The sequence below is a fragment of the Myiozetetes cayanensis genome, unplaced genomic scaffold (assembly GCF_022539395.1).
Source record: "Myiozetetes cayanensis isolate MyiCay16 unplaced genomic scaffold, myiCay2020 scf32, whole genome shotgun sequence".
Classification (NCBI taxonomy): domain Eukaryota; kingdom Metazoa; phylum Chordata; class Aves; order Passeriformes; family Tyrannidae; genus Myiozetetes; species Myiozetetes cayanensis.
The window spans coordinates 4,482,280-4,509,284 of record NW_026087544.1 but is presented as its reverse complement, the minus strand read 5'-3'; the positions used below and the strand labels follow the sequence as shown (position 1 = coordinate 4,509,284).

The 27,005-nt window shown below is 51.3% G+C and overlaps 3 protein-coding genes across 3 annotated transcripts; all 3 read right to left on the bottom strand.

Annotated features, from left to right (window-relative positions):
• Positions 1–1,607: 1,607 nt before the first annotated feature.
• PNPLA1 (patatin like phospholipase domain containing 1) lies at positions 1,608–12,028 on the bottom strand. The gene is made up of 9 exons (XM_050326809.1): positions 11,665–12,028; positions 8,470–8,702; positions 7,596–7,661; positions 6,024–6,236; positions 5,554–5,614; positions 5,336–5,476; positions 4,962–5,055; positions 4,587–4,697; positions 1,608–4,091 (listed from the first exon to the last, which is right to left on the bottom strand). Exons 1-9 carry the CDS (start codon positions 11,864–11,866, stop codon positions 4,088–4,090), a joined length of 1,125 nt encoding a protein of 374 aa, XP_050182766.1. The 5' UTR covers positions 11,867–12,028; the 3' UTR covers positions 1,608–4,087.
• A 4,052-nt stretch (positions 12,029–16,080) lies between these two features.
• Positions 16,081–19,206, bottom strand: LOC126645944 (uncharacterized). The gene is given in 6 exon segments (XM_050326819.1): positions 16,081–16,458; positions 16,707–16,964; positions 17,200–17,261; positions 17,709–17,843; positions 18,506–18,824; positions 18,826–19,206. Coding segments are annotated over 6 exon segments (1,200 nt in total). The 3' UTR covers positions 16,081–16,413.
• A 5,324-nt stretch (positions 19,207–24,530) lies between these two features.
• On the bottom strand, positions 24,531–27,005 carry ETV7 (ETS variant transcription factor 7). The gene is made up of 6 exons (XM_050326818.1): positions 26,891–27,005; positions 26,456–26,620; positions 26,090–26,197; positions 25,438–25,629; positions 25,010–25,152; positions 24,531–24,703 (listed from the first exon to the last, which is right to left on the bottom strand). The coding sequence occupies exons 2-6, from the start codon at positions 26,517–26,519 to the stop codon at positions 24,599–24,601; spliced, it is 612 nt and encodes a 203-aa protein (XP_050182775.1). The 5' UTR covers positions 26,520–26,620; positions 26,891–27,005; the 3' UTR covers positions 24,531–24,598.

Here is a 27,005-nt window from a genome sequence, read left to right as displayed (position 1 = left end):
CTTCGTGTCCCAGACCACCATCACCGTGTCCGCCTTCGCCGGCGAGTACGACATCTGCCCCAGGGACGGCGCCGCCGCCTTCTTCAACTTCCAGCTCTCCGATTGCATTCTGCAGATCTCCACAAGGAACCTCTGCCGCTTGCAGCACATTTTTCAGTTCCCCAAACGCCAAGTGAGCTGCTCCTCCAGGTACCCAGAGCCACGAGCCCCCTTTTCTCCGGCCCAGCTGCCCTGACTGGCACCTCTCCCCCTGTTGCAGGTCCTGGACCGGTTTTTTGCCTGTGGCTACCAGGACGCGGTCCTCTTCTTAAAAAGACTGAGTAAGTGACTGGGAGTTGGTTGGGTACTTCTCTCACATTTTGGGGTTGCTGACAGAAGGTGAGAGTTGCTGCCAGTGCACCCAGAGGGATCCCTGCATCCCTGGCATTATAGGATTGTTTGACTCCCAGCCTCTCCTGAAGCTCCCTGTTCACTCTCTGGGGATGTTGGATCTTTCCTCTGCCACAGTGGGCATGGCAGAGCTTTCTCCCAGGGATACACAGGCCCCCAGGTCCTGGACAGAAATGCAGACTCAGGTGCCCTGTGAGGTGTTTGATAACCCAATGATCACAAAGCAGCAAAGTTTGGTGATCCCTGACCCCCAAACCCAACTCCCATTAACCACGGGGTCACCAGTATCCCTGTTTTCCAGTCAACCCTGGTCATGCCTCACACTGCTGGAGAACAGGTCATTGGGGAACAGGCAGTGAGAGCTGGATTCTCTTCCCAACAGTTAATTTCCCTGTGGATTACTTTGAGGGCTTTACGCTCTCATTGACCGATGGATCATGCCAGAAAGGTGAGGAGACCCTGCACCTGAAGCCAGAACTGAGAGAACTTTGCTCCAGAGCCACAAACCCGGAGAATGCCACTGAAGAGGATCCAGGGACCACCCAGGCAGAGGATGAAGAGGAAGCTCCACACCACCTTGACCACCCCCAGAAAGGTAAAGAGCCAGCACTTCCTTTATCCCACCAATTTTCATGAGCTAAGTGACACTTGGCCCAGGGCTGTCACTACCAAAAGGGGTTCTCTGGGACTTTGGAGGCTCCAGAAAAGATGTGAGAACACCAGGAATGGGAAAAAAAGTCCCCCCTGGGTCAGGGGTTATTAGTGAGGCTTTATGCTGAACCTGGTTTAGGTGAGGATTGAGGCTTGTAGCTGGCTCAGAAGGGCTCTTTGGAAAAGCAGCTCTTTCCATGGAGAAAGCCATTTATTTACTCAGCTTGCAAGGTAATAACAGGTTCTGTCCACACAGGATTTCATTAAGAGTGTCTCAAGGGTTCCAGGATCAGATCCAAATTTCTCCTTAGTAACCCTGGTTGCAGCCAGAGAAATACTGAGTGCAAGGAAGGCACATCAGACCTGCAGGTGAACCTCTACCTGTATCATTCTTGAGCAACACAAGGCAGGTTTAGATCCAAAACTTGTAGTTTTCTGCAATCCTGTGCAAAATAATGCCCTCTCCCATCTGGGTTTTGAATGAAAAACCATTCAAATCCTCAGCATTTCAGCCCCCAGTTTGTGTTATTATTACCAGAGAAATACAAAGCATCTGGTGGAATGCAAAGTTTTTTACGATTTTATTATATATTTCCTTTTTCTTTTAGAGGCTTTCAGCGTTACAGAATTTGTCAGCTTAGGTAAAATGACACAGCTATTTTAACATGCTGATTATTTAAAATGTTGCCACGTAAATAAAAAGTAAAAACAAACAAAAAAAAAGACCCAAATATTGTTCTAGGAGCACCACACCAAACAAGGAATATAAAGTGGAAAGAATAGGACTGTCACCCTTCCAGCTATAAAAATAAAAGCTTGAAAAAACATCAAATAAAAGCAAGGAAGACCTTTCCCTTGAAAACAAACCAGCTCTAGGCCCACTTAGAACAGGGAGGGAACAGCTCAGCTCAGGTACTCGAATCCAGTTTGTCTCACAGGAACTGCCAGAAGTGTCTGTCAGACAGAATAATGTGCTTTTCCTCCCTTTAGGGCCAGGCCAGCCACAGAAGAGCATTTTTGGCCCCGCTGCTGCCTTCAGCCCCAGTTTGTGTTTTAAAGAGAGAATAAGCAACTTGCAGCCCAGCCTGAAGGCAGAGCCTGACCTGCACTGAGGAGCATAAGGATGTGACAGTGACAATGAAAGTGACATCACCAGCACAGGCAGGGCCACAGCCCCTTCCATCCCTGCCTCAGACCCTGGTGCTTCCTGTGACCCACCTTTGAAGGAGGCATTTCAGAGTGGATCCATCCCAACTGGGTGCAGTGGGATTCCCAGTCTGCTTCCTTGGGGTGAAACAAGGTCCTGCACAAGGTGATTCCAGCTGATGCCAACCTTTATCCATCACCCCTGGCAAAGCCTCCTGGTGCCCTTAGCTCCAAGCTCATGCAGAGGAGGCAGCACCAGCTGTGCTTCCTTGAAAAGGTGAGGGATTAATAAAGCAAAAAAACAGCTGATTTGAATGTTGAGTTGTATAAATATTTCTCTCTTAGCAAACCCCTGCAGGTTTGGAGCAGGAGGGCTCTTTGCAGGGACTGTTTTGGTTTGGGTGTTTCTTGTAGGTTGTTTTTTTTTTAATTGAAGCTCTTAAAGTTTTCCTGGCTTTTTATGATTAAGTATCATAGGGGTGGGTGGGACACACTGGGCAGTTCAAACTGTGCTCCTGTTTGTGGTTGAGATTTGCAGACACATTTAGTGGGTTTGGGTGTCCAATTCCTAGATGAGAATTTTCTCAGGGGGATTTTAATTCCTGTTTGAAGTGTAATTGCTGGAGGCTGACTGAAAAGGGAATATCCTACCTGGAGGTGGTGGTGATCCTAGGGAGCCCAGGAACCTTTCCCACCCAAACCATTCCATGGTTCTATGAAATAAGCATCCAGCTTTTGTTTTTGCAAGCTCATTTCAGAGAAAAATATTCCCAGGTCTCTGATTTCAACCAAAGACAGCAGAACCTGGTGTGTTAACCTTTCACAGAGCTTTCAGAGTTAACTTTGGATCTGTTTACATCAAAGCAGCCACTCCCCACATTCATGCCTGAAGTCTCCAGGGCCCTTTGGATGAAACTTCCCTCTGTTCCATTTCCCTTTGTGCAACTAAACAAGCTCTTTATTGACATCTTGTGCTGTTGGGATCTGTTTGTTGTCCATCAGGAACCAGCAAACGGGGGACACTCAGTCGGGGTGAAGCCAATCCATCAGTCCCTGACGTGCAGCGTGGATTTGGGATAATTAAGAGAGCTGCCAATTAATTCTGTGCACAGACCAGCAGCACGGGGTGTGTTTGCCTGGGCCCTGCGCTGTGGGTGGCTGCAAATTACAGATAATTCCCTGAAAATAACTCATTTATTTGTGAAATGCCGGGGAATGCACAGAGTGCTGGACTCTGGAGTAGGAGGAGGTTCATCTTCAGGTTTCTCCATCCTTCTCCACAGCTGCGAATTCGAGGGGGATCCAAATGTTCTCCCACCTCCACAGGCAGGAGAAGCAGAGCTATGGGGGTGTGTGAAGTTCAAGAATAGATAATTGGTAAAACAGCTTCAGAGAACTGGATGAAAATTGGTTCCTACCAAGTGTGATGCTCCCTAAGGCTTCTCCTTTGCTCTGATGAAACTGCTCTGAAAGTTTTTGAGTGGGAAGAAAATACTTAAAATGTGGCATTTCGTGGCAAATTCCTGCCCCATAATCTGCATTAAAGGAAGGGAAGGGATGCTGCTGGTGATGAGGAGGGAGACAGGGGAGGGAAGCAGGCTCTGGGCTGTAGGTGCCTGCAGGTGAAGCTGCCCAGTGGCTCCTGCAGCCTGGGGTGGGTCACAGGAGCAGCACCAGAGCTTTGCCTCGGCTGTCACGTTAAAGCAGGTCAGGCCTGAGCAGGGGCAGCAGCAGCACAGGAGGCAGAATCAGCTCCCAAGTGAAAAAAAAAACAAACAAAAACCCCAAAATATTCCATAGCAAAGCAGCAGCTGTGCTGGCGTGTGAGATGAGCTCTGGTTTCACCCATCCCTTCCCGAGGCAGCAGAACTTGGAGACCCCCAGGGCCCTTCCAGGCCAGTTACCTGTGGGAACAAAGGGACAGCTGGGTCAGGATCCACGGACCCAGAGGGATGAGCAGCCCCAGGGGTGTTTGACACCAAAGGGCTTTCTCACAGCTGAGCAGTTTGTAGCTGTGTGGAGTCTCCTCGCCAGCTGCTCATGAAGGAACTTGCGAGCGGGTTTGGGGCAGATGTGACTTCAAAGCTGCCGGTGTGACAAGTTAAATGCCTCAAATCCTTGAGGGTTTAGTGCCAAAACATCTCTCAGGATCTTGGTGAACGTTCCTGATGTCCTGCCAGGACAAAGCCCGGTAGGTAAATATCTTGAACATGAATATATTGCAATAGGGAAGCAGCACTAAGCTGTTTTGTAGCTCCTTTGATACATCAAAATAATATCATAGGGGGGAAAAAAATAGCTACTTTTAATGTGGGCTGCTCCAGATTTGGAGATTTTAGCCATGTTCAGCATCAGGGACCCTTTCCCTGTTCTCCCTTTGCTGAGGGAGAGCTTCTCACCTCCTGTCCACGGCTCTCTTGGGCAAAGCAGGCACCAAGGTTTGGAGGAGTTTATGGAGTCCTTGTGCCAGGGAGGTGACACCTTCCAGCAGCCCCCACACCTTCTTCACCCTGCAAGAGTAAAATAAACAGGCTGAGTTTAATGATGGGCAAAGGCAGGGAAAGGTGCTAAATGGTAAATGCACACTGTAATAACCTTTCCCACAGCCAAGTGATCCTCTGGTGTTCTCACCAGCCACTCCCTGCCTCCCAGAGAGTTTGCCTTCAGGGAACACTAAATCCCTTCATGTGTCCCTTCAGCTGCCTCACCACTGCTGAAGGCACGACCCCTGGCTCGTGTGTCATTCTCTGATGCCTCTCTCAGGATGTTCTTACCCTTTCCTGAATAAAGCTGGGAGCCTGTAAGGCTGCAGCAGGATCCTGGCCAGGGGGTCCTGCAGTCCATTCACCTGCTCCTTCTTCCACAAGCCTGTGCCCGTGAACGACAACACAGAAGGAAACAAAGATCAGTAACAGAAATAACCAAATAAATGCAAGAATTCCTCTTGTCCAGCTGCAGCTCAGGTAGATGCTTAAGCCCAGGAGCAAGTCCAGCTTGAGCAACTCTTACAAAGCCTCTTTGTGAGCAGCTACTGCAGATGTAGAAATATTTACCATAATAAATAACTCAATAATGTCTTAAAGATAACACTGCTCCTCTGGAGGACTGAACAGCCCCAAACCCGAGCTCATCACCCCAAACCCTTTACCTGGCAGGAAGCAAGGGGTCAGGCTCTGAGGGACCCTCCTGTACAGCCCGGGGTGTGTCCCCTCGGATTGGGTGGAGTTGTTCTTCCCACAGGTGCTGCCAAAGCGGAAATTCCCATCGAAGTAATTAAATCCAAAGGCATCTGTGGGGAGAGAAAGGGCTGATGTTTGTGTCTGTCACACTCTGAGGCTGCCCATCGGGTCTTGGGGTGGCACTTACTGTTCCTGTACAGGAAAAGGGCAGTGTCCTGGTACCCCTGGGAGAAAATGTCGTTCAAGACCTGCAAGGAGAAAGACTTGAGGTCACTGAAGAGCCCCAGTCCAGGCAGTGCAAGGTCTATCCAAAGCTGTTTGACCATGGAGGGTCAGGGATGGCCCATTTGGGAAGGCAGCAAGCACAGGTCGGTTTCCAGCCACCAAAACACCAGTCATGGGATCACAGAATGGTTTGGGTCGGAAGGGACCTTAAAGATCATCTCATTCCACCTGGTCCTTTGCAGGTTGTGGACCCCCACCCCAGCTTGGCCACCCCAAATAATGTCCTGCAATAACAGTTGGTGCTCTCCCCTACCTTTGAAACCTGATTAATTAGTGGTGGAGATTGAGCCGAACCCTAAAGCTCGGGAAGGCGGGAGCAGAATTAATTCCTTCCAACCACAACAAAGCTGGGAGAAGCCCTGCTGGGCTCACCATGGTGCTGGGCGGGAAGAGAGCGTAGCTGATCCTGCAGAGGTTCTCTATGGAGATCTGGACGCTGCCGTTGAAGATCTGGAAGCAGAAGAAGATGGCAGGGCAGTCCCGGGGGCAGATGTCGAGCTCTCCGGTGAAGGGGGACACGGTGATGACGGGCTCCTCCAGGCTGGAGACGGGCTGCAGGCCGGTGAATCCCCCGTCCACGTAGCGCTGCGGGCAGGAGCAGAGGGGAGGGTTTGCTCTGAGGGTCGTGGCAGTGTCACCAGGACGAGAACCAGCAGCTCCACGGGGTGACATCTCCCACCACGAGCCACTTCCAGCACGTCCTCTCTCCTTTCAGCAGCGCCTCTTCCCACCCTGACTCTTAATCCCAGGCTTTACCAGCTCCTTCAGCTGCCCTGCCTGTGGCACCCAGCCAGCTCCTCGACCAGGTGCTGTAAATCCACAGCAGTTATTAAGAAGGGAATATAATTACTTTAATTCACAAAGCTCTGTAAAAAAAAAGAAAAATTTGGCAGTTGTGAGCCAATTCAAACATCACCAAATGTTGCATAACTTTCGAGTCCTGAGCTCGAGCAGTGGGGCCCCCACTTTAATAATTGTCTGCAAACCCCTGGGGGATTGCTCACTGGGCAAGGAAAATGTCATTTGCCGTGGTCCAAAAGGAATCTGAATTTACCACCCACCTCAGTGGGATTTGAGGTTGCAGCTGATCAAGCTGAATGTTCATGAAGTGACAGTGCAGAGGGGCCTCACACAGCAATCCTAGACCCAGGGAATGGTCTGAGCTGGAAAGGACCTCAAAGCTCGTCCCATTCCACCCCCTGCCATGGGCAGGAACACCTTCCACTAGCCCAGGTTGCTCCAAACCCTGTCCAACCTGGCCTTAGACTCTTCCAGGGTGGAGACCTTAAAGCCCCTTCCAGTGCCTAGAGAGGCTCCAAGAGAGCTGGAGAGGGACTTTGGACAAGGCCTGGAGTGGCAGGACAAGGGAGAATGACTTCCCACTGCCAGAGGGCAGGGTTAGATGGGACACTGCGAAGGAATTCCTCCCTGTGAGGGTGGGGAGGCCCTGGCACAGGTTTCTCAGAGAAGCTGTGGCTGCCCCATCCCTGAAAGCTCTGGAAAACACTGATGTGCTCCTCCTTCACCCAGACAAGCACAGGGTATGAAAATGCACAGGGATTCTCCCACAGACTTGCTGTGCCTGAGCCATGCAGGTCTGCACCTGATCTGAGTGACACCGGCACCGCAGGCAGACCCTGCCCAGGATAACTGGACTGTGTCTCTAATTCCTGATCGTGGGATTCCTCTCATCTCGTGCCGGAGATCTGCAAGGCAAGATTGAGTCACTCACAGTCTGTCTGTGGGCAAAGCCCTCTCCAGATGGCAATGCCACCCAGCTCTCACCTTAGGATGTGATGGAGAACGAGCTAAAAGGCTTTATCCTCCTCCATTAACTAAAGGAAAAACCTGGACACACATAACCCACCCTGCTCGAGGGAATGTGAAGTTCAAACACAAGAACACGCTGCTGGGAGCATCTGTTTTATTGGAAATACCACTCACCACTCCTCGGTAGGATGGAGGGATGAATCCACAGTAAATAGGAAGGAAGCAGCTGCAGAGGAGAGCCTGGGAGAGGAGAGGGATTGGAGAAGTCAATGTTCCTGTTAAAGTTCCCCTGGACAAAAGCTGTTGACTGGGTGCCTGAAAATTCAGCCTTGACAAAGTCTGGAGCCAGGCTGTCAGTGCCACCTGGACTGTGGTAGGAAGAGAGGCTTCAAGAAGGGGCAAACAGCTCATTTCATTAAAGCTGAAATAACTCTCTTGAGCAGGGCAAAGCACTTCTGTCTTTAATTAATTTTTTAAAAATTATTTAAAATTAATTAAATTTGATTTAATTAAGCTCTGCCAGAATTAATAGGTGCAAATCTACATATCACTGCCCAAGATATTTTTCTGGTTAATTTACTGGTTAATCAGCTGCTTGTTGTTTGGCAGCAGCTTTGTAGAGCTCTGTCCTCCCAGGAAAGCGCTGAGGCAACAAGGAAAACCACTGCCAGTGGGATTTGGCTGGGGAGAGACCTCTATGGAGAGCTGAGCATTAACAGAGCTCTTAAAGAGTCATCAGCACTTATCAGAGCACCAGCATCAGCTTTGTGAGGCTGGAAACAAACCTGCTGCTTTTTTAGCGTGATTTGTTCCTGTCTGACTCTCGACCTCACATCTCCCTCTCCCCCTCCAAGGACTCATGGAGCTCATTGTGGCAGGACCACAGCTCTGGCAGAGCTTCTTGATACTGTCAGTAGAAAACCTGGCAACTGCTACAGTTTTTATTACTCAGGGTAGAAAACAGTGCAGTTGAAGACACCAGCTTAGGGTCCTCCACCCCGAGCAGCAGGCAGAGATGTTCCTCAGCATCAGAGGAATGTCTCTGTACCTGAATGAGCTCCTCTTTGGAGCTGAACTCCGAGGCCATGACATTCTGGCCATCTGCCACCCTGGTGAGTGAGATGTGCAGCCTCCCTGAAGCCAGCTGGTAGGAATTCTCTGGGAGCATCCGCTGCAGAACAGACTTGATATTGGCCAGCAAGCTGCACCTGGGAGAGAGGGGGCCCAGGATGGTTTTCCTGACTTCTGCTGCCATGGCAAAGAAAAATTCCTTTAGGTCATCTGAAACAGAGACAGGGGAAAGACAGAGAGAAAGTCAATATCCCTGCTGCCCTGCCAGTTATATTTTTCATCCTATTGTTAACTCTCCTCACAAATAAAGCCCCTCCAGCCCCACTGTGTGAGCCCAGGATGACACTGCTGGGGAATGTTGTGGCAGGGCAGAAAAGGGGACATCACCCCCACGGTGTCCTCAAAAGACTGAGTGTGACCCCGCCTGTGAAATCCCCGTCTGCACCGGAGACAGGTGCTCAAGGCAGGGATTAGGGAAAGGTTCCAAAGAGCCCCAGGAAGGCAGACGGGTGCAGGCAGAGTTGTAGGTGCCAATGTGACTTGCTCAACACGTTCCTGCCTTCCCCCTCCAGTTTTCCAGCTGCCAGGGGGAGATGAGGGAGGATGAGGGGCATCTGCTCTGTTTAGGGCTTTCTGCAAGCCAAGTGTCCTGGGACTCACCTGAGCTCCCCCAGCGACCTGTGAGATGGTGTTAATAACCATTACATGTGTCTGCACATCCCAGGAGCTGGATTAAAGGAGGGGAGCCCCAGAGCCCTGGCTGAAGGGGTCCTCTGGGTTTTAAAGGCTGTGCAGTGATGGGGAGGACGAGGAGTGCAGCAAACTCCTGATCCCAGGGAGGGATTTTGGTCCCTTTGCTGACGTGGGGAGCCCCCCTAGGGGAATATCCCACCTTGGGGGTTAAATTCCTTCAGCAAAAAGCTCATCTAGCTCCAAAAGAGCCATCCTTGCACCCAGGGGAGCTCCCTGGGACCCTGCACCTGCACCTGCACCCATGGCCTTGTAGGGACAGAGGCTCCCATGCTGTCTCATGAGATTGCATGGACAGACAGACGGATTAGGTGGAGTGTCCTGAAGGCACCTGGAGCCACACAGGTATTAAGAGGGGTTATGTGTGTTTGAGCGGATGCTGAGGCCATGTGGTGATGATTAGTGTTCAGCAGGGTCACACGGGGCCCTCAGGGATCCCAAAAGAGCCAGAGACACCCCAGGGAGGTGGTGCACCCACAGGGCACTGCTCTGTATCCTGGGAATGAGGAAAAAGCCCCCGGCTTGGGGGCTTCGGTTCAGGGCACGCAAGGGTTGACCGTGGCAGCAATGCCATGTCTGTCCCTGCCTGCACCAGCTCAGTGACCAGGCATGTCCCCAGGAGGTGACCTGTGGGGTGGCAGACGACAGACTGGCTCAGACTGTTCAGCTCAGACCTCCTCACCCAGCCCAGGTCAGGGCAAGGGACAGGGACCTGACCGCAGCCACCCCATGGGATGCCAAACACACCTTTCACCCTCTTTTCACCCCAGTGTGAATTTGACAGAGTTTGTGGCACTTCAATTTTCCTTATTAGAAACCCAACCAGCCTCATCACTACCCAGAACGTCTTTTCTTCCCCTGGGGAAGGTATTTTGAGTACAAGATCACCTCAACCCCTCTAAGTGGAGGGTGCCTTTCACCCCCGTGGAAGCAGAGCCCTGTTTCAGGACTGGTGCCTCCAGCAAGAGCAGTTCCCAAATTTATTTGCACTGCTGGACATCCCCAGCTCCATCCATTACACCAGCATGAGGAATCAGAGAGGAAATTTTTTGCTGATTTGTGAAGGAGTTCACCCCCATATGGGCAGAAATGTTTATTTCTGCTTTTTCTAAATATATATATTATATATATATATATATATACTGCTGTTCCATCAGGCACATCCCACTGATGAGCTCCTGAGATTTTACCACAGGGAAAGATGCTCCACTATCTGGGAATGGGAATTGCACATCTTCCCTTGTTCTGGGAAGGTTGGGTGGGATAAAACAATGTGACATGCAAACAGGGCTGTCACCTCTATGGATACCTAGGAATGCCACTCACGTCCCTTTGTGGCTAAGGAGCCCAAGGGACCTGATCCATAGGGACAAAGGGCACATCCCTTGTAGATGCTGAGTCTACAGCCAGGCAGACTTTCTTTGGGACACATCTCAGCACTCCTCAGACCTTGCAGCTGAAGGGAAGTTCTGCTCCTTCAGCAGGAGCAGGGAATGAGCCAATGGAATTCAGGTACATCCAGCTTTCCCCACACAGGTATCTCCCCACCATCTGACAGTGAACATTCAGACTGTCACAACAGGCTATTTCACCTTATACCCCCAAAATTGCTCCAGCTTGGCTGCCAGAAGCGACAACACCTTGGATTTCTTTAGTGCCTTGTGAGCGATAGGAGTTACATCAATATTGCATCCCTGCTGCCAAATACCCCTGAAATCCTTGGGAATGACAGGACCCTCTTACACTGCATTTTGGGTGCTAGAACCACTGTCTTTTTAGTGTTAGAAAACAAGGCCTCACTAGATTTGCAGCTCTGGGTGTGCATGTGGCCAACAAAAATCCTGCCTCCACCCAGACACCAACACGTCATTTTTTTCACCTGTTTATAAATTTTTAACAAATTCAAAGAAACACATGTTCATTGGTTCTAAATTACATCATTCCCTTTCACTAATTAGTATTCTAGCCACTATTGGTTATTAATGTCTCATTGCTTGTGCTAATTAGTTCATACTTTTAGTCTTTTTAGTATCTTTTTCTCTCCGGCAGGGACTTTCTGACACAAACACTGAACCTTTGTTAGACTTCGTTGTTATCTGCTGGTTTCTGCAAAAAGTTCTTTTTTTCCAGATGCCCAGTTTCAACAACACATCTTTCTCTCACAAGCTTTTCATTGAAGCCTATCAAGGTGAACTTTAAAACTTGTAGTTTTAACCCTTTTCCCAAGTTGTGTTCTCACAAAAGTTGCCCATGACAACTTTTTGCTCCGTGCTGGCTAAAAGCGATTTTAAGGCCTAACACGCAACCTATGATTGATGAAAACAACTAATTAAAAGGCAACATCCCCACCAACACTTTGAGGCATCAATTCTGAAACAGAAATCTCCACGAGAAAGGGAAACTGAGGTGACAGTTGTCTTACCAAGGCCGATCCCGCACACGACGGCGGCGGCGATCAGGGAGCCAGCTGATGATCCATAGACCTTGCAGGCAGATTTGAGGAGCTCAGGAGCCAGTTCCAGGAGGGACTGCACCACCCCGACCTGGTAGAGGGCCAGGAAACCACTGCCCGAAAAGGAGAGCGAGAAAGGGGTGCTGGGACCCCGAAGATCCTCCACGGGCATCTCAGGATCCAAGCGCTGTATCCGGCTCGACGTCTCAGCTTGTCCTTTTTCACCAGGTGAAACTCAGGCTCTCTTCTCTTCTGCTCCCTCCAGGCTCATCTCTGGTGCAGAGGAGTCCAGAAGATGGATTTTCTGCCTCCTTTTATGACAGCTCCCCGAGGCGTTGAGATTCCTGAGCTATTTTAATTGCTGCCTATGCTAAAAACAGAAATTTTCCCCTGATCAAAACAGCTCTTATAATCCTCAACCAGGCTGATGCTCAGGGCTGAGTCAAGGCTCCCCTCTCATTCCAGGGGGTCTGCAGTGCCCCAGGAGCTCTCCCAGAGATAGTTCTGATGTTCCTGTGCCCGTCACAATTGGAAACATCCGTGCAAAAATTCCTCTTTGCTTTGTGCTTTCTCCATCAAAGGGTGTTTTCCTAAATAGGATTCTCCCTTAATCCTGGCTTAGGCACAGCTCAGTACTGAGTGAGTAAAGGCTTGTATAAGACACTTAAAGCCAGCGGGTGTTACACAAGGAGAGGATGCAGGGCTGGGTTAGGTTTGGAAATGTTCCTTACATTTGCTCCCCATTGGAAGGGTTTTTCCTTGCCTGACCCTTGGATATCATTTGATACCAAAAAGCTGGGTTTGTTTTTCTCTCCCCTTCCCAATGAGGTCCTACAGCAGCACCACATTACCCCAAGTCTGTGGTTACAGAACCAAAATCAAAGTGGGTTTGGGCTGTCTGCATTTCCTGGGGGATAGTTAAAAAAAAAAAAATACACTGAGAGATTCAGGACATTTCTTGTGTCTTTTCAGCCTTAATGCTCTGATGTTGCTGCCAACATACAGAATAAAGGCTGCCATTTTCAACAGATGTGTTTAATAAATATTGGTAAACACTGTGTGTTTATGTTGTCCAAATCCATACAGCCTGAACACTGAGAGTGAATACTACTTATGTTGAAATTAAGGTTCTGTCTATTAGCACTGGCATGTGGATAATGACAGGCTGCAGGAACAAGCTCTCCTTCCTCATGTCATGCACCAGCCTGGCCAGGACAATACAGGGAAACAGAGGATGGTCCCAGCATCCTGATACAACCTTTGCAGTGCTGTTTCACCCCCAATTTTTATACATTTTAATTTGCCCTCTCTGGCCATCACTGTGTCCCCTGCAACAGGAGTTGTGTCCTGGGAGCACAGAGGAGCAAACTGTCCCTGGGTTGAAGTGTCCCTGGTGGACACTGCCTGAACCCCCAGGTAAATGTCACAGCACAGCCAGGGCTGATCTCTGGTGCTGCCTGGATGTCAGGGCACACAGCAGAGAGTTCTCAGCCCCAAGACATATTGAATAATTATTTGAGTTATCCTGGAGGTGGACAATTGCTTGAATCGGGGTTTTCGCATCACAGCCTTACTGGAGCTTCTCATTTCTTGCCTTCCCAGTGTTTGATGTTTCACATTATCCCCCCTGTTTGGTGAGTCTCCCACACATGGCAGCCTTTCCACCAGCCTCCTGGTGATATCTGAGCTTTGATCTGTGTGATTCATGCCACTGGCTCCTGCAGCCCTCGGGAAAGCAAAAACCCCTTCATTTAAAGGACTTTCTTCCGGTACTGGCAAGTCCAAGAAGGACAAAAGTATCACCTCTTGCTGCAACTGGTGCAAACACTCCAGGGCATCAGAAGTGCAGGAGTGTTTGCACACTGGAAGGAATTGTTCCTGTGTTCCCTGCATGTGAACTGTGCCTGCTGTGCATGTCAGGCCCCCAAGGAATGCAACAGGCTCTGCATGGAGAGGTGCAGGATGCTCCTGCTTCACTCAGCGCTTGCATCGCCTTGGTTGTGCCCAGCCCTGGCTGCCAAGATTTGGGAAAGGTGTAAATGGTCCCATGGGACCTGCAGGAATACGTTGTTCTGTCCACACATTGCTCTGGCCTGCAGTGAGTCATGGGGGGTTTCTTAAGGGGTCTAGGAGTTGCCAAATCCGCCCCTGCACCCTCCCCTGCTGCGGACACTGAGACCCCAGGACGGCATTCCAGGAGACATCATCCCCCCCTGGCTCAGCTCCAAGGTCCCGTGAGAAGAAACCTTGTCATCATCCTCTTAAGTGGCAGCAAATTTTGCATTAATTGGCTCGTTAAGTGCCGGGCTGCTTTTCTAAGCTGCCCTCCCCACCTGGCAAAGCAGGATTAGAAGGGCCTGACGACTTCAGAGACACGAGGGATCCCAGCAGCAGGTGGGTTTGGGGAGAAGGTTCCCAGCTCACTCTGAGCACCAGGTGGGCTGGGGGCTGTGCAGGGCTGGGGGCTGCTTCTTGCCAGGGCAGGATCAGTGCCCAGATGGTTGGTGTCGGTGATCCCAGGGATTTTCGTGCGAGGGGATTGTCTTTGCTGTTGGAAGCCCCCACGGGGTGTTTAGGGAAGGATGAAGGTAATGCCAAGAGTTGGAAACTGCTCAAACCCCTGGGACTAATAACTTGCCCTTCTTTAAAACCTTCTTAGTATCTTCAGTGGCCACAGGCAGTCAGGTTCTCAATTTTAGAACCAAGAGATTAGGCCAAGAAGCTGGAGTTGCTCACAAGAAGGGACATGAGGTGTTGCACTAAAGAGCAGCCGTGGCCACTCCTGACCTCATCCCTCTGTGCTGGGCTGGAGCAGCATCCCTGCTTTGGGTTGGGCTATTTGGGAGCAGGAGCCCCTTGTGCAAGGGGATGGGCACGTTTTGCTCCTTGTTTTCCAGGCACTGCTGCCCTGATGGGTTGGAAATGGTCCAGTGACCACAGAAGGAGAGTATTTGGTTCAGCTGTGGTATTGGGAAAAGCACAGGAGAAGGGATTGGGAGAGATGAGTTGTTTGCCTCGTTGGTGTTTCACCTGGAGGGTGAGTCCCACGTGCTGATGGAAGATGGAAGGCAGTGAGGAAACAGAACCCTTTTCTGCTCCATGCAGCTCCCAACCCACCCCTGGCATTGCACGAGCTCAGATGCAAAACAAATAGAGGTATTTGTATGATCCTCCAGATGGGTCCCCACCACCCCCCCAACATCAGCTCACCCTGCCCTGCTCACAGCCCAGCACAGTCCCCCAGGCTCCCGGCAGGGAACAGGGACAGTGGGGCAGTTACAAACAGCAAGAGCAGTTTTGGTTTCTCTTGCAGTAAAACTCTCCCAGTTTGGTTCCTGGCCAAAAAAAACCACGGTGCTGATGCTGCACTTGTGGTGGGCAGGATCCAGGACTGGGATTTGATGTTTTCCACAGTCCTAATCACCCCAGGCTAAATTAGACAGAGCCCCTGCAAGGTATCCCCCCTCCCTGGGACCCTTCAGCAGTCGGTGACTGAACTCCCTGGGTCTGGCAGATGAGCCCTTAATGGCTTTGCAAACAGGGATGTGGATCTGGGTGGGGAAGGGCTGCTCCCATCCTGCAAGGGCTCTGCTTCCTCATTTTCTGTTACTTAGGGTTTGAAATGGACTGAGAATCCAGGAGAGGAGGTGCTGGGCAGACCCAACCGGCACCAATGGCCCTCAAGGGACTGTCACCCCACACATGACCTTGACCCAGACAAACATATTTGTTTGCCACCACCACCACCTTCAACCTGCTAGACCATCCCACCTCTTGCACACTGCAAACCCCAAAACTTCATCTCCTCCACTCCAGGCTGGGTCCAACCTCTCAAGGGAGATGCTCCTGCTGGTGCCACCACACCAAGCCCTGGCAACACCCCCCCAGCCCCAAGCTGCCTTAATCCATGGCCCTACTTAGGGGTCTGGGCAAAGATTAGCTGGAAACATTCCCAGTGATTAGGGCTTAAATCCCTCTGACATTTCACATCTTCTTAGAGCTTGTAGGTGAGACCCTGGCAGCTGCAAATCCCCTCAGTCCTCGAGGGAGTGACAGCTCCTGCACCGCTCAGGAACGAGCTTTACCCAGTTCTTGGTGTTAACCCAAGCTGCTTTGGGCAGTAAATCTCCTTCTGCTGCAAAGGGAATGACTATAAATCGTAAAATTGGCAGGACAGCACTGTGCATCCGCTGTAAGATTCCCTTGTGCCGCTTGGGATATGGCTGGAAAGGAGCAGCCACAGCAGCTGGAGCAAAGCAAATGTTATTCCATCTAGCAGATAAGCCTGGATGGCATTTAGGCACCAATTTTATTTGAGTTTTTTATGTTCTTTTCCAAACTGGATGCTTGGCTGACAGCAGAAACTACAAAAATTATGGTGTACATTCACAGACACGTGTAGAAAAGCAGGTAAATAAATACACATACACAAACACCAACAACCCCTGAGGTTCAACACATGCACTTGGCAGGAGCTAAAATGCAAACACGGAGTGAAATCTGGGCTTTGTTTGATTTACAGAGTCTTTGCCCCCAGCCAGGAGGGGTTATAGCATTTCACAGTGCTCTGGCTGTTGCTCAGGCTTTTCCTTCGAAGATTTTAAATCCATGGATGAGGAATCCCCCCCACATCCAGGTCACCATCAGGGATTGTCCTCCCACCAGTAAATCTTCATCCTTGGGTTCCCAGGCACCACAGGCCCTTCACAGCAGCTGATGTCAGTCTGGGCTGTCACAGTGGTCTGTCCTGAGCTTTTCTCTGTTCTGCTGAGACAGAAGAAACATTCATAGAATCGTGGAATCATGGAATGCTTTGGGTTGGAAGGGACCTTAAAGCTCATCTTGTTCCAACCCCTGCCATGGGCAGGGACACCTTCCACTAGCCCAGGTTGCTCCAAGCCCCGTCCAGCCTGGCCTTGGACACTTGCAGGGATGGGGCAGCCACAGCTCCTCTGGGCACTTGCCCTGACTCGCTCCTGGGAGCTCAGCCCCGGGCTCATCCTCCTCCTTACCTGGAGAATTTTGCCGTAGGGCGCAAACGAATCCTCCAGGTACCGCGTGCCGAAGCCCATGATCCTGTTCACTGCCTGGCTGCGGATTCCGGCCAGCCTGGCCGTGAGGTGGACCGTGAAGGCAAACTGGATCTCCTGGGGGTTGGCATCAGCTCTGCTGGCCGTCATCTCCCGCTGGACGTAGGCGTCGGCCAAGCTCTTGAAGGAGCTGTAGGACATGTCCCTGAAGAAGAGCTGCAGCCGCGCGTCCTCCCTCATCTGGGGGAGAGGCAGGTGAGGACAGGTTATGAGGGAGGGATCCCATGTGTCATCCCCCTGCTGATGCCTTCACTCCACACCAGGATGACAGCTGAGGGAGGACACACAGGCAGCCCCGGCCACGCCCAGACGGGGAATTGAGAGCTGCTTTTACTGAGCGTTTCCCTGCACCAAATCGATGGCCTTGCTGCATTTCACAGCAGCTTGGCCCAAATTCCCTCAGCTCTCCTCTCACCTGCCTGTCCAGCTCATCTCCTGCGCTCCGGAGCAGGGCCACGATTCTCCTGATGGGTTCGTCTGCAGACAGAGATCCCACGTTATCTCCAGCCCTTTCTCCAAGCCTCCCACACCCCAGTGCTCTGTTTAGTCCCCAGAAAAAATTCCCTGAGCAACATTTATCCATCTCTATCCCTCTAAAAACTATTTCAGCCTGTTGCCAAGCGCCTGGTTACCCTCACCCAGCAAAACCACGCTCCTGCCTTTGAATTCTGCCTTTTCTGTGGCAGAAATCCACCTAGTTGAAGGTGTCCCTGCCCATGGAAGGGGACGGGAATGAGATGATCTTTAAAGCCCTTTCCAACCCAAAGCATTCTATGAATTTCTCTCTCCCCCAGTCAAGACCTGATGCTGAAAATCTCCACCAAAGCCTTTGTATTCCCTGGATCAGGACTGAAGCAGGCTCTGCATGGGGAGAAGTCTTGTGTGCATATGTTTTCTGTAAGGGCCAGCAAGGGCAGCACTCACCAACCCCATCGGTGCCAGATGGCTGTGGGGGCTCCCCAGATCCACTTGCTCTGCTCCCCTGGCTCTCACTGCCCTGCACGATCAGCCCAATCTCCTCTGAGACTTCTCTGTAGTAGCCATCAGGCTGCTCCACCTCTGCTGGAAGGAAAACACATATTCAGAAGTGAGGATTATTTTTGTTGGTGATTGATTGAAAGGGAAAAGCAGCTGCAGCAGGGACTGGATGTGCTGGTGCCCACCCAGGATCAGTGCATTCCCGTGGTGGAGGATGTGGCTGCGCTTTCTGAGCCACAACTGAGCGGCTGTGACTTGCCCCAAATCCTGTCAAAGCTCCTCTTAAATCCCCTCATCAGTGTTCTGGCACTGGAAGGGGTGGAATTGGGTGTCCCATGGGCTCTGCTGCACCAGCTGCCCACACCCATCCCCGTGGCAAATCTCAAACACCGTAACATCGGCCCTGGAGTGGTTTAGGATTTAATCTCAGGTCTCAAACACAGGTTCAAACTAAACCACCGTGACCCTTGGTTGCCAAAGGGCAGAAAACTTGTGCTTGGGTGGTTACTGCCAACATCAGGCTTGAGGTGACGTGTGCTCGAAGCACGGGCAGATCGAGCCTTCCCGGGGGCAGCAGGTTGGGATTGGAGTCCCCAAACCCCATCCCAAACCCCCAGAAAGCTCCAGGAAGGTGACACCTCATTAAAAGCCAGCACTAAACATGAGGGTTTTCCCAAAAGAAGCCCAGGGAGGTCCCGTTGGACGAAGGGGTGGGTCAGGGGAGGGGGCGTGGGGGGTCCCACCTGGCGTGGCCGGTGCCAGGACGTGCCGCAGGGGAAGGCAGCCGGGGCGCTTGGTCCTCGCCCCAGATCCCGTCTCTCCCCGCTCCTCCTCCCCATGCTTCTTCAAGGAGAAAACCTTCTTGATGCTTGTTTTCCTCTTCGAGGCTCTGCCCGGTGTTGGGGATGTGCTTGAGTCCACCCTGTGTTTCTTGGCTCCTTCTGGTCTGGAGCCCTGAGAAGCTTTGGCATCTTTCTCCTTCGCTTTTTGCCCCGTGTTTTCCTTCTGCTCCTCGGGGCTCCTCTTGAAGAAGAAATTTAAGAAGCTTTTCAGCCAGGTCGGGTTTTGAACCAGAATGGTGGGAAGAGTTTTTTGTGCTTTTCCTCTTGGGCTTCGTCCCCTCTTTAGGGACCTCCTGGGGAGATTTGCTGTCATCATCCAGAGCCTCTTCCAGGTCCAGCACTTTGAGTCCCTCCTCCTGGTCCTTCCTGGGGCTGGATTTGGCACATGGGTACGTACAGAAGTCGCTTTCTGACCGTTGCAGCCCGTCCGTCTTCCTCCCTCTCCCTCCAGTTTTCTCCCGTGGGCTTTGCTTGGCCACTGGTGGGTTTTCCCGGCAGCTCAGCGAGCGCCTGACATAAATCTCCAGCACTTTCTTGGCCCCTTGCCTGTCCAGGGAGAGGATCTTGCCCGACGGCTGCCTCCCGACATCCCACCGAGGCATCTCCACAGCCGGAGCCCGTGCGTTGCTGGGGAGAAAAACAACATTTTCAGCCTGTCTTTTTTGTTTGTTTGTTTTCCCCCCAGGTGGCTGCACAGTTGGGTTGGGCATGATGGAAATCCTCCCCCCGACTCTGGCACCCAGGGGTGCCTGAGGTTGTTGATGTTCCTGGTTAATGATCGGCCAGTTTTATAGTTGTTATCTGAGTGCTCCTGGTGTAGGTGGCCCACGCGGGGTTTTATGATGGACTGTAGACAACACTGATAAAGGAACTGAAACTGCAGGGAGCGGGAAATGGGCTGGGCGTGTCTCAGGGGAGAAACTGGTCATCATCCAGGGGGTTTCACCCAGCAAGGATATCACCCAGACACCCTCCTATCATCCATCGCAACGTGTTCCCACATTAGGATGAAAAATGACACCCCAGGAGCACACTGTGAATGACACAACCCAGATTTTTGAGTATTTCCCCTTAAAATTTTGGCTGCTAAAAAAAAATCATCCCTCAATAAGGCTGGAGAAGTCAAGGGAAACATGGGCTCTTGTAAATCTCCTCAGTGACAAACTCCCTCTGAGCTTCCACCAGCACAGGGCTGTGAACAGAGCTCTGACCACCCTCTCCCTTCCTTTCCCATTGCCCTTTTTCTCTGTATTTGCAAGCAAATTGAAACAGGAACGTTGCTATTGGAAAACCAGGAAGCCGTGACGGTGCCTTGTGTCGGTTTTATCTTTGAAACCAATTTCACCCTTCAAAGAACCAGACCCAAAGCAGACTTCCTCCACCACTGAACAGCACAGAGGGAGCAAGCACAGAAACCTGGCAAGCTGGGCTGTACAAACCACCCTGGAGTTGGGCATCAGCCTCCCCTCAGACTCGGTGAACATCATCACAGTGCCCAGCACAACCACCCACCCACCCCACCTTGGCCGGTTCTGGGGATCAAGAAGACAAGTTTCCTTCATCCAAGCCAACACCAAACCCCACCAACCACCCGACAACAAGTCATTCCACTGAATTTAATCACACTAAAGCCACAACCCCCGTCCTACTCTGATGATTCCAGTGCATTGGCCACACCATTCTTTATTTGCTGGTTTGGTTTTTACCTTTCCATCAGTATCTCTGCCTGTTGGGACAGAGGTGAAGACAAGCTCCTCGGCCACGGGTGCTGAGGGTTCTTCTCAGGCTCTCCTGGGAGCTGCCTTTTTATGCCCAAGCCGGTGGCTGGCTGAGGTAATTCCTATTTTTAGCAGCCATTCAGGTAGGAGAGCGGCCGATGCTTCCGCCTGGGGTGCCCGTTATCACCGCCCTCGTGGCGGAAACCAATGAGTGTGAGTTTCACTGGAGGAGAAAACAATTTCCTTGTGACAAGCAGCAGCAAAACAGCATAAAAATCACCTGTCACCTGGTGTGTACGAGCTGGCCTTTGAGACCAGCTATCTCAGGCAGCCACTTGGCTTTGGGCTTGGTTTGTTTTGTTGTTTTTCACTCTGTGTGTGGTGCCTTATATGGGTTTTTCTGGGTTGTTTTTGTAAAGGGAAGTCATAACTTTCTCAGACAAAAGCAGGAAGCAGATTGCCCTGCTCGTGTCCCAGGAGTTCCCAGAGGCTGTTGTGAGACCACAGACACTCTGGGACACGGTGCTCTCAGGTTGTTGAGAGACAGAATCAGAATCACAGAATATTCTGAGTTGGAAGGACCCCACAAGGATCATTGAGTCCCATTCTTAAGTGAATGATCCATAGAGGGATCAAACCCACAAATTTGGTGTTATTAACACTGGGCATGGCTGGGCTGAAACCCTCAAAACCCACCCTGGGGTCCCTCAGACAGCCCGTGCTCCCACCCTAAAACATGAATCAGCACCAGCTCATGACCTGAATCCTTCACACCCCCGTGGCTCCCACCAGGCACATCCCGACACCTACAAACCGCCCCTGAGCCCAGAAAATCCTGCCTTAAGATCAAACCTTTCTCACACCAAAGCTCCTCTTGGCCCCAGGGCCACCCCTGTGCCCACTGTGACACCCTCCGGCAGGTGCTTCCCACATTCCCCATCGCAATTTTGCCACCTGATGGCAAAAATCCCGCACTGCACCTCGCAGGGATGGAGCCGGATGCTTTTGGCGAGCTGGCGGGACTCAGGCTTTGGAAAAACCCCTCCTGGAAAACCCCTCGGGAAGATTTCCAGCCGAGCAGCGACGCGTTGTCCCTGGTTTTCGGGTGGGATGATGCGCAGCCAAGGTTTCCCCTGGATACAAACGGTCTTTTCCCGATAATGGATTCAGTTTGCAATCAGAACAGCCCGGGATTATTTTCTTCCTTTCTGTAAACTCTTTGGGCCATAATTTCCTGTGACTGGGAGAGATCCAGTCCACATCCCTCGGTCCCTCCTGAGCCCACACTGATGAATCAGAGTCTAGTATTGATCAGGAATTTCCTGGCTCGGTTTTTCAGCATCTCCATTTATTGATAAATAATTAAATCCTCCGTGAGGAGCTCTGTGCTGCTCCCCAGCACACAGCCACATCCTTCCATTAGCAGGTCGATTCCAGGGAAGGAAAGGGACTTTCACAATCAATTTGGTTGGGGTTTTTTCCATAAAATAAAAAGCCACATCCACTCCAGCAGTTTGGCCACCTCCAGTCTGCTGTGGCGTGGTGTGGTTGGGCTACCAGGCAGGTCTGCCTTGACTGACAGCCCAGCTCCAGGCCTTCAGCTCTGCCCTGTGCCCTCAGCACAGGCCTTGCCATGTTCCCAGCCCTTCCCCACATCCACACACACACCCCCACACACACAGAGTGAGTTGATTCCGACCCATATCGATAATTCAGCGAGATTCCGATCCAGGATCTCACACCTTCCCCCCAGGAAAGAAAACCCTTACTGTCTGTCTCTCAAGTGCAGCTGTGGTGTGCCACTCTTGGCACTCCATAATCAGCAAGAGTTTTCTGTCCTGGCACTTTTTGCCTGGCAGGAATCTTCATCCAGATTGAAATTTGGGAGTCGGGTTGGCAATTTCAGTGCAGGGCTCCTGCGAGCGAACAACAGGCCCTTTTTTTCCAGGAAAGCAAGCCTGGAACCTTTGGATTTTCACCCCCCAAGATCAAGGAAGGTTGAGGGGTTTTGGCAGCTTCCCAGGCAGGAGAGGAAATCCCCGTCCAAGTCCAGAGTGATCTTTAGTCATGGCAGGGAAAACAAGCGGAAGGTGTTATCACAAGGACCAGGGTCACCAACTGTCACCTGCTCCAACAAAACATGCACACAGGTTGGAGAAGCAATGGAATACTCCATAACCATCAGGGCTGTTTCCATAGCAAGGAAGTGTAGGGATGTCTGGTTAAAGAGAAGGTCACGAAAAATGCACCCCTGGGTGTGCATTCCAGAAGTGCCACAGGGCTGGGGTGGGAGAGTTGCCGAGGAAGGAAGTCTGCTGTCCCACCGAAGGTGTCCCTCAGGGCTAGAGGGGATTTACACTTATTCTGATGGATTTTATCCCAAGAAAGATCTGGTTTTAATCTTCCCTGCCACAAAAAGCCCCCTTTGTGAGAGGAAAGATGAGTTCTGGCTGCTTCACTTCACCTTCCCGGTGTGGTGCAGCCCCAGGCTGCAGCTTGGTGGGTGCTGGGTAACCTCCAGCCCCTCTCCTAGCAGGGATTTTGGCCTCCCTTCCTGGCCAGGATCTCCCACAGGCTGTGATTTTAAGCTTATTTACCCCATCAGAGCTTCTCCTTTCCTTCTCCTCCCTCACTTGAATTATCAAGCACCTCTGTTTTGCCAGCGAGCTGGTGATTTTTTGTGGAAGTGAAACTTCTCAGGCGGCGTTTCCAGAGTTGTGGTACTGCTGAAACTTTGCCAATCAGCCACCACCCATCCCACCACCGTCTCCAGACTCCAGTTGTAAAGTAGTTTTGGAGGAGCAACACCAGTTACAGCAAAAAGGAACTGTAATTTCAGGTTGGAAACAACCAGTTTTGGTGGAAACCTCATGGTGCAAAACCCCCCAGGTCTGTGCTGTGTTCACCCATCAGCTCCTGAGCAGCTCAGACTGGTGCACTCTGGTGTAGGAGCTGCCAAAGACCTTTGTCCTGGGGACAGGAACTGGTTTTAAATGAGGAAAGCTGGAATTTCCCAGTTTCAGACCTTTAACCAGCAAGTAAGTGGGATTTTCAAGTTTACACAGTCACAGGATTTTATTTCCTCAATGAAAAGCAATGTGAAAATATTAGTGGGTATTTTCTGTTTTCCAACACGCACACAAACACACTCTGTTCCCTCCAGGTATTCCTGCTTCAAACTCAAAGCAAATAATACTTTTTTTTTTTGTTTCTTTTCACATTATTTAATCAGCTAATTACAAAAAGCATTACCCAGAGGGAAAGGAGTTAAAGTGAGAATCAGCTCAGGGCAAGCCTGGAGCTTCAGCCAGGCCTGATCCAGGTGGATACTTCACCACACTCCCACCCTTAGTCACAGAGGAGCCACTGAGATTCCAATGGGCACCATTTCTGCAATACAAGTCCATTTACAAGTCAGGGAAATGGCTCAGATTCAGAGCAGCACTCAGGGACACCACTCACTGCAAAAAAGATGCTCAACCCAGAGCACACGTTCTGGTCCGCTCAGCACATCTCGCTGTGAGAACACAGGGATCTCTACCAGCAAGTTTGAGCCCTAAAGAGACAAGCACCACAATTTTCAGAGCAAAAATATCACATTCTCTCCCAGAGGGCAGGAGAGAAACAAGCAGAAGACCAGTCCACACACATTCACGTGCACTTTTGGGGCCGGGGGGTGGTTTCTGGGTGTGTTTTGCTAATGAAGCCCCAGAGATGTCCCAGCTTTGGCTCAGGGCAGGTTTTGAAATCCAGGGCCAGCTCTGTGGCCTTCTGTCCAAGAGATGCAAGAGACACCAGCACTTCCCAGCAGAGCACAAGTCTGTCTGTGATGCACCTCCAAAGATTTTCTACAGTGAAACCTCCAGCGGGTCTTCGGAATCTTCATGGTCCTCATTTTCCAGCTGCTCCAGTTTGCTGGATTTCTCATGGACAATCTCCCCAGGAGTCTTCAAAAACCTGCAATACATTTTTGTCATGACTTCAGGGCCATGTCCAAACCCAGCCCCAAACCAGGCTGTAAATACTGGAGCCTTGACCCTCAACAAGGCCAGGTTGGATGGGGCTTGGAGCAATCTGGTCTAGTGGAAGATGTCCCTGCCCAAGGCAGGGGAGATGAGCTTTAAGGTCCCTTCCAAGCCATGATCAGCTGAGCTCTGGAGCTCACCAGAGGGGATCAGCCACCCTTGGGCATTGCTGAGGATCCCAGCTCTTGCTTTTGGAACCCAGGAAGCACCATCAGATGGGATCCGGGTTCATTTCTCTGTTCTGCTTCATCTCACCTAAACAGCAGCTTCTGCCCTGGCTCCTTTTTGATGATGTTGAGTTTGTAGTAATGTCTGAGTGCTCGTGACATCTTCTCATAGGTCATGTTCATCCGGTTCTGGAAAGGGGAAGAATTGTGGGATGTTGAGTCGAAGCAATTGCCAACACCTGGTTTGGGTCTGTCTGCAGCAGGGCCACACTTGGGACATTCTAGGTGGTTCCAGTGTAGGTTTCTAACCCAGAATGGCTTCACAGTCATCATTTTGCTTTCCAGGGGATGAGAAAGTCCCTCCTTCACCACCAGCTTGGCATCTCAGCACCCACCGTGGCCCCCCTTCCCCGCGCCTGTGCCATCAGCCCTGGGGACACACAAAGGGACCTGCAGAAGCCCAGGGGTGACAAATTTGTTCTCAACTGCATTTACCTTGTGGTTCCCCCAGAGCTGGGCAAGTCCATTTGGGTTAACCACCCGGAAGACCTTGGCTTCCTTGTCCTCCCACCTGATGTAGGGCTCGTAGCGGCTGTCGGAGAGGAGCTGGTACACGTATTCCCACAGCAACCTGCAGTCTGAGCAGTGTGGGGGGGGAAATGGTCACAGAGCTCCCACTGTGAACCCAGCAAGGGTGTATCAGCAACAGGATTGCACGTGGCAGCAGTGACAATAAATGTAAGAAGTGCCCAGAGCACTTTTACTGCGAGATCTCAAAGCACAAGCCTGAACTACAGTTTTTTGGGGGAGGGGAAACTGAGGTGGGGAAGCACGAAATAAAGGGGAGGGAGAGAGACAGCTGGGCAGACAGGACAAAGCACCTGTCATTTCCCCAAGGAGCCAGGTTATAAATTCATAATTACCTGCCATTTTCCCATCCAGTGGGGCCGACGGGGTTGTGGGCAAGGAGCAGATGGCACCTGCCCTGCAGCCACTCTCTGAGCTGTGATGGGACAGGTTCAGTGGCTCCACGTGGCTGTGGAACACAGGCTGCTCTGCACAGCCCAGCCACGAGGGAACAACAACTGGGGCAGACTCAGCACTGCAGTCTGTCCCTGGAAATAATAACAATAATTTAAAAAAAAAAACAAACAAATAAACACTCTGTGGCACATCAGGTCAGGTCCCAGATCTTCCAAAGCACTGAAACAGGAGGGGAGGGGCAGCCCAGGGTGGTTATCAGCCTGGTAGAGCCCATTATTATTATATATTATATTATTATTACTTTACACAAGCCATCAGAAGTGCTCAGGATCCACCTCCACACACAGCCAGCCACAGATACCAACCTCTCCCCACCCCAACCCCTACCTGGGCCCCCCCTCTGGTGCTGCTTGGGTCTGATTCTGACCAGACCTGCTTCATCACTACAACCTTCCCAGCTGGAGTTTGTTGGACCTGGCTGCCTCTCTCAGGTGGTGTGGGATGGGTTCAGCTCCAAACCCCAGATGTGTGCAACCCACTGGAGCTGTGGGCAGGTTCTGCTTGCTGGGCAGCTGCTGTTCTCCATCCTACCTTCCTCCGTGCTCCTGGGCTTCCCAAAGGATGAGTTCAGCAAAGGGCTGCACATCAGAGCTCTTCTTTGAGTCTTGATGAAGCAGAGTATTTCATACAGCACATCACCTGCAGGGAAGGAAACTCTGCTCAGAGGACTTTGGATAACAGCCTCTCTCACAGTGATGCTGCTGAGGTTATAACATAACATAATAACAAGGTTATTCCCCACCCCAAACCATTTGCAGTGCAGGTGGAGTAAAGGAAGGAAGAGGGTTGTCCTTGTCTCCAGCACCAAAGTGCTAAAGCCTGGTCTGCTGGGACCCATCCAGCCCCTCTCAGGTTGTGCTTGGATGCTCCTTGAAACCCCCTTGCCCTGGGTCTAACCTGAGCTGGGAGCTCTGTGTCTGAAGTCCTCCTTGGTGAGGATGCACAGGGCTTTGCCGTTCATTTCGAACTTGCTTTCGTCGGTTTGCCGAAGGGAATATTCCCTCTCAGCCCATCTGAGCCAGTGGATCACGTCATCCTTGCTCCACAGTGAGGGCTGGATTCCTGAAACCAGGAGCAACCTCTGAAACAGCTCTATCTTCATCCTCAAAACTCCTGAGGGGCAGGGTGACATTTCTTCTCCACCACCAAATTCTCCCTCTGTCTTAAGCACTCATGGATCAAAAACACCCCACAGAGAGAAAATGAACCCTGATGACACTTTATCCCTCTTGCCAGCAGGGAATGGTCCCTGGGTGGGACACTAGGGCTGCACCCACCATATCCCACCCTGTCCTTTTGTAAGCAGCTTTGTCTTGCTCAACCTTTACTCACTCAGCCTGCCTGGAAGCTTGAAGATGTCCCCAGTGCTGACGAGTGGCTGTCTGGCCTGGGATGGGGATGGTAACGAAGCTGCCACAGCAGGGCTGGAAGAGCTGATGGCCACTTT

Bases quoted from the DNA above. Each gene is read 5' to 3' on its own strand.
- ETV7 (XM_050326818.1), bottom strand. From the start codon at position 26,519: ATGAACGGCAAAGCCCTGTGCATCCTCACCAAGGAGGACTTCAGACAC. The intron at 25,630-26,089 runs GTAGGATGGAGA...TATTATTTCCAG, and splicing joins GCCCAGGAGCACGGAGGAAG to GGACAGACTGCAGTGCTGAG. The intron at 24,704-25,009 runs GTAAATGCAGTT...TCCCCTTTCCAG, and splicing joins AGCTCTGGGGGAACCACAAG to AACCGGATGAACATGACCTA.
- PNPLA1 (XM_050326809.1), bottom strand. From the start codon at position 11,866: ATGCCCGTGGAGGATCTTCGGGGTCCCAGCACCCCTTTCTCGCTCTCC. The intron at 8,703-11,664 runs GTAAGACAACTG...TCTCTGTTTCAG, and splicing joins CGTGTGCGGGATCGGCCTTG to ATGACCTAAAGGAATTTTTC. The intron at 7,662-8,469 runs GTACAGAGACAT...CTCCTCTCCCAG, and splicing joins CCAAAGAGGAGCTCATTCAG to GCTCTCCTCTGCAGCTGCTT.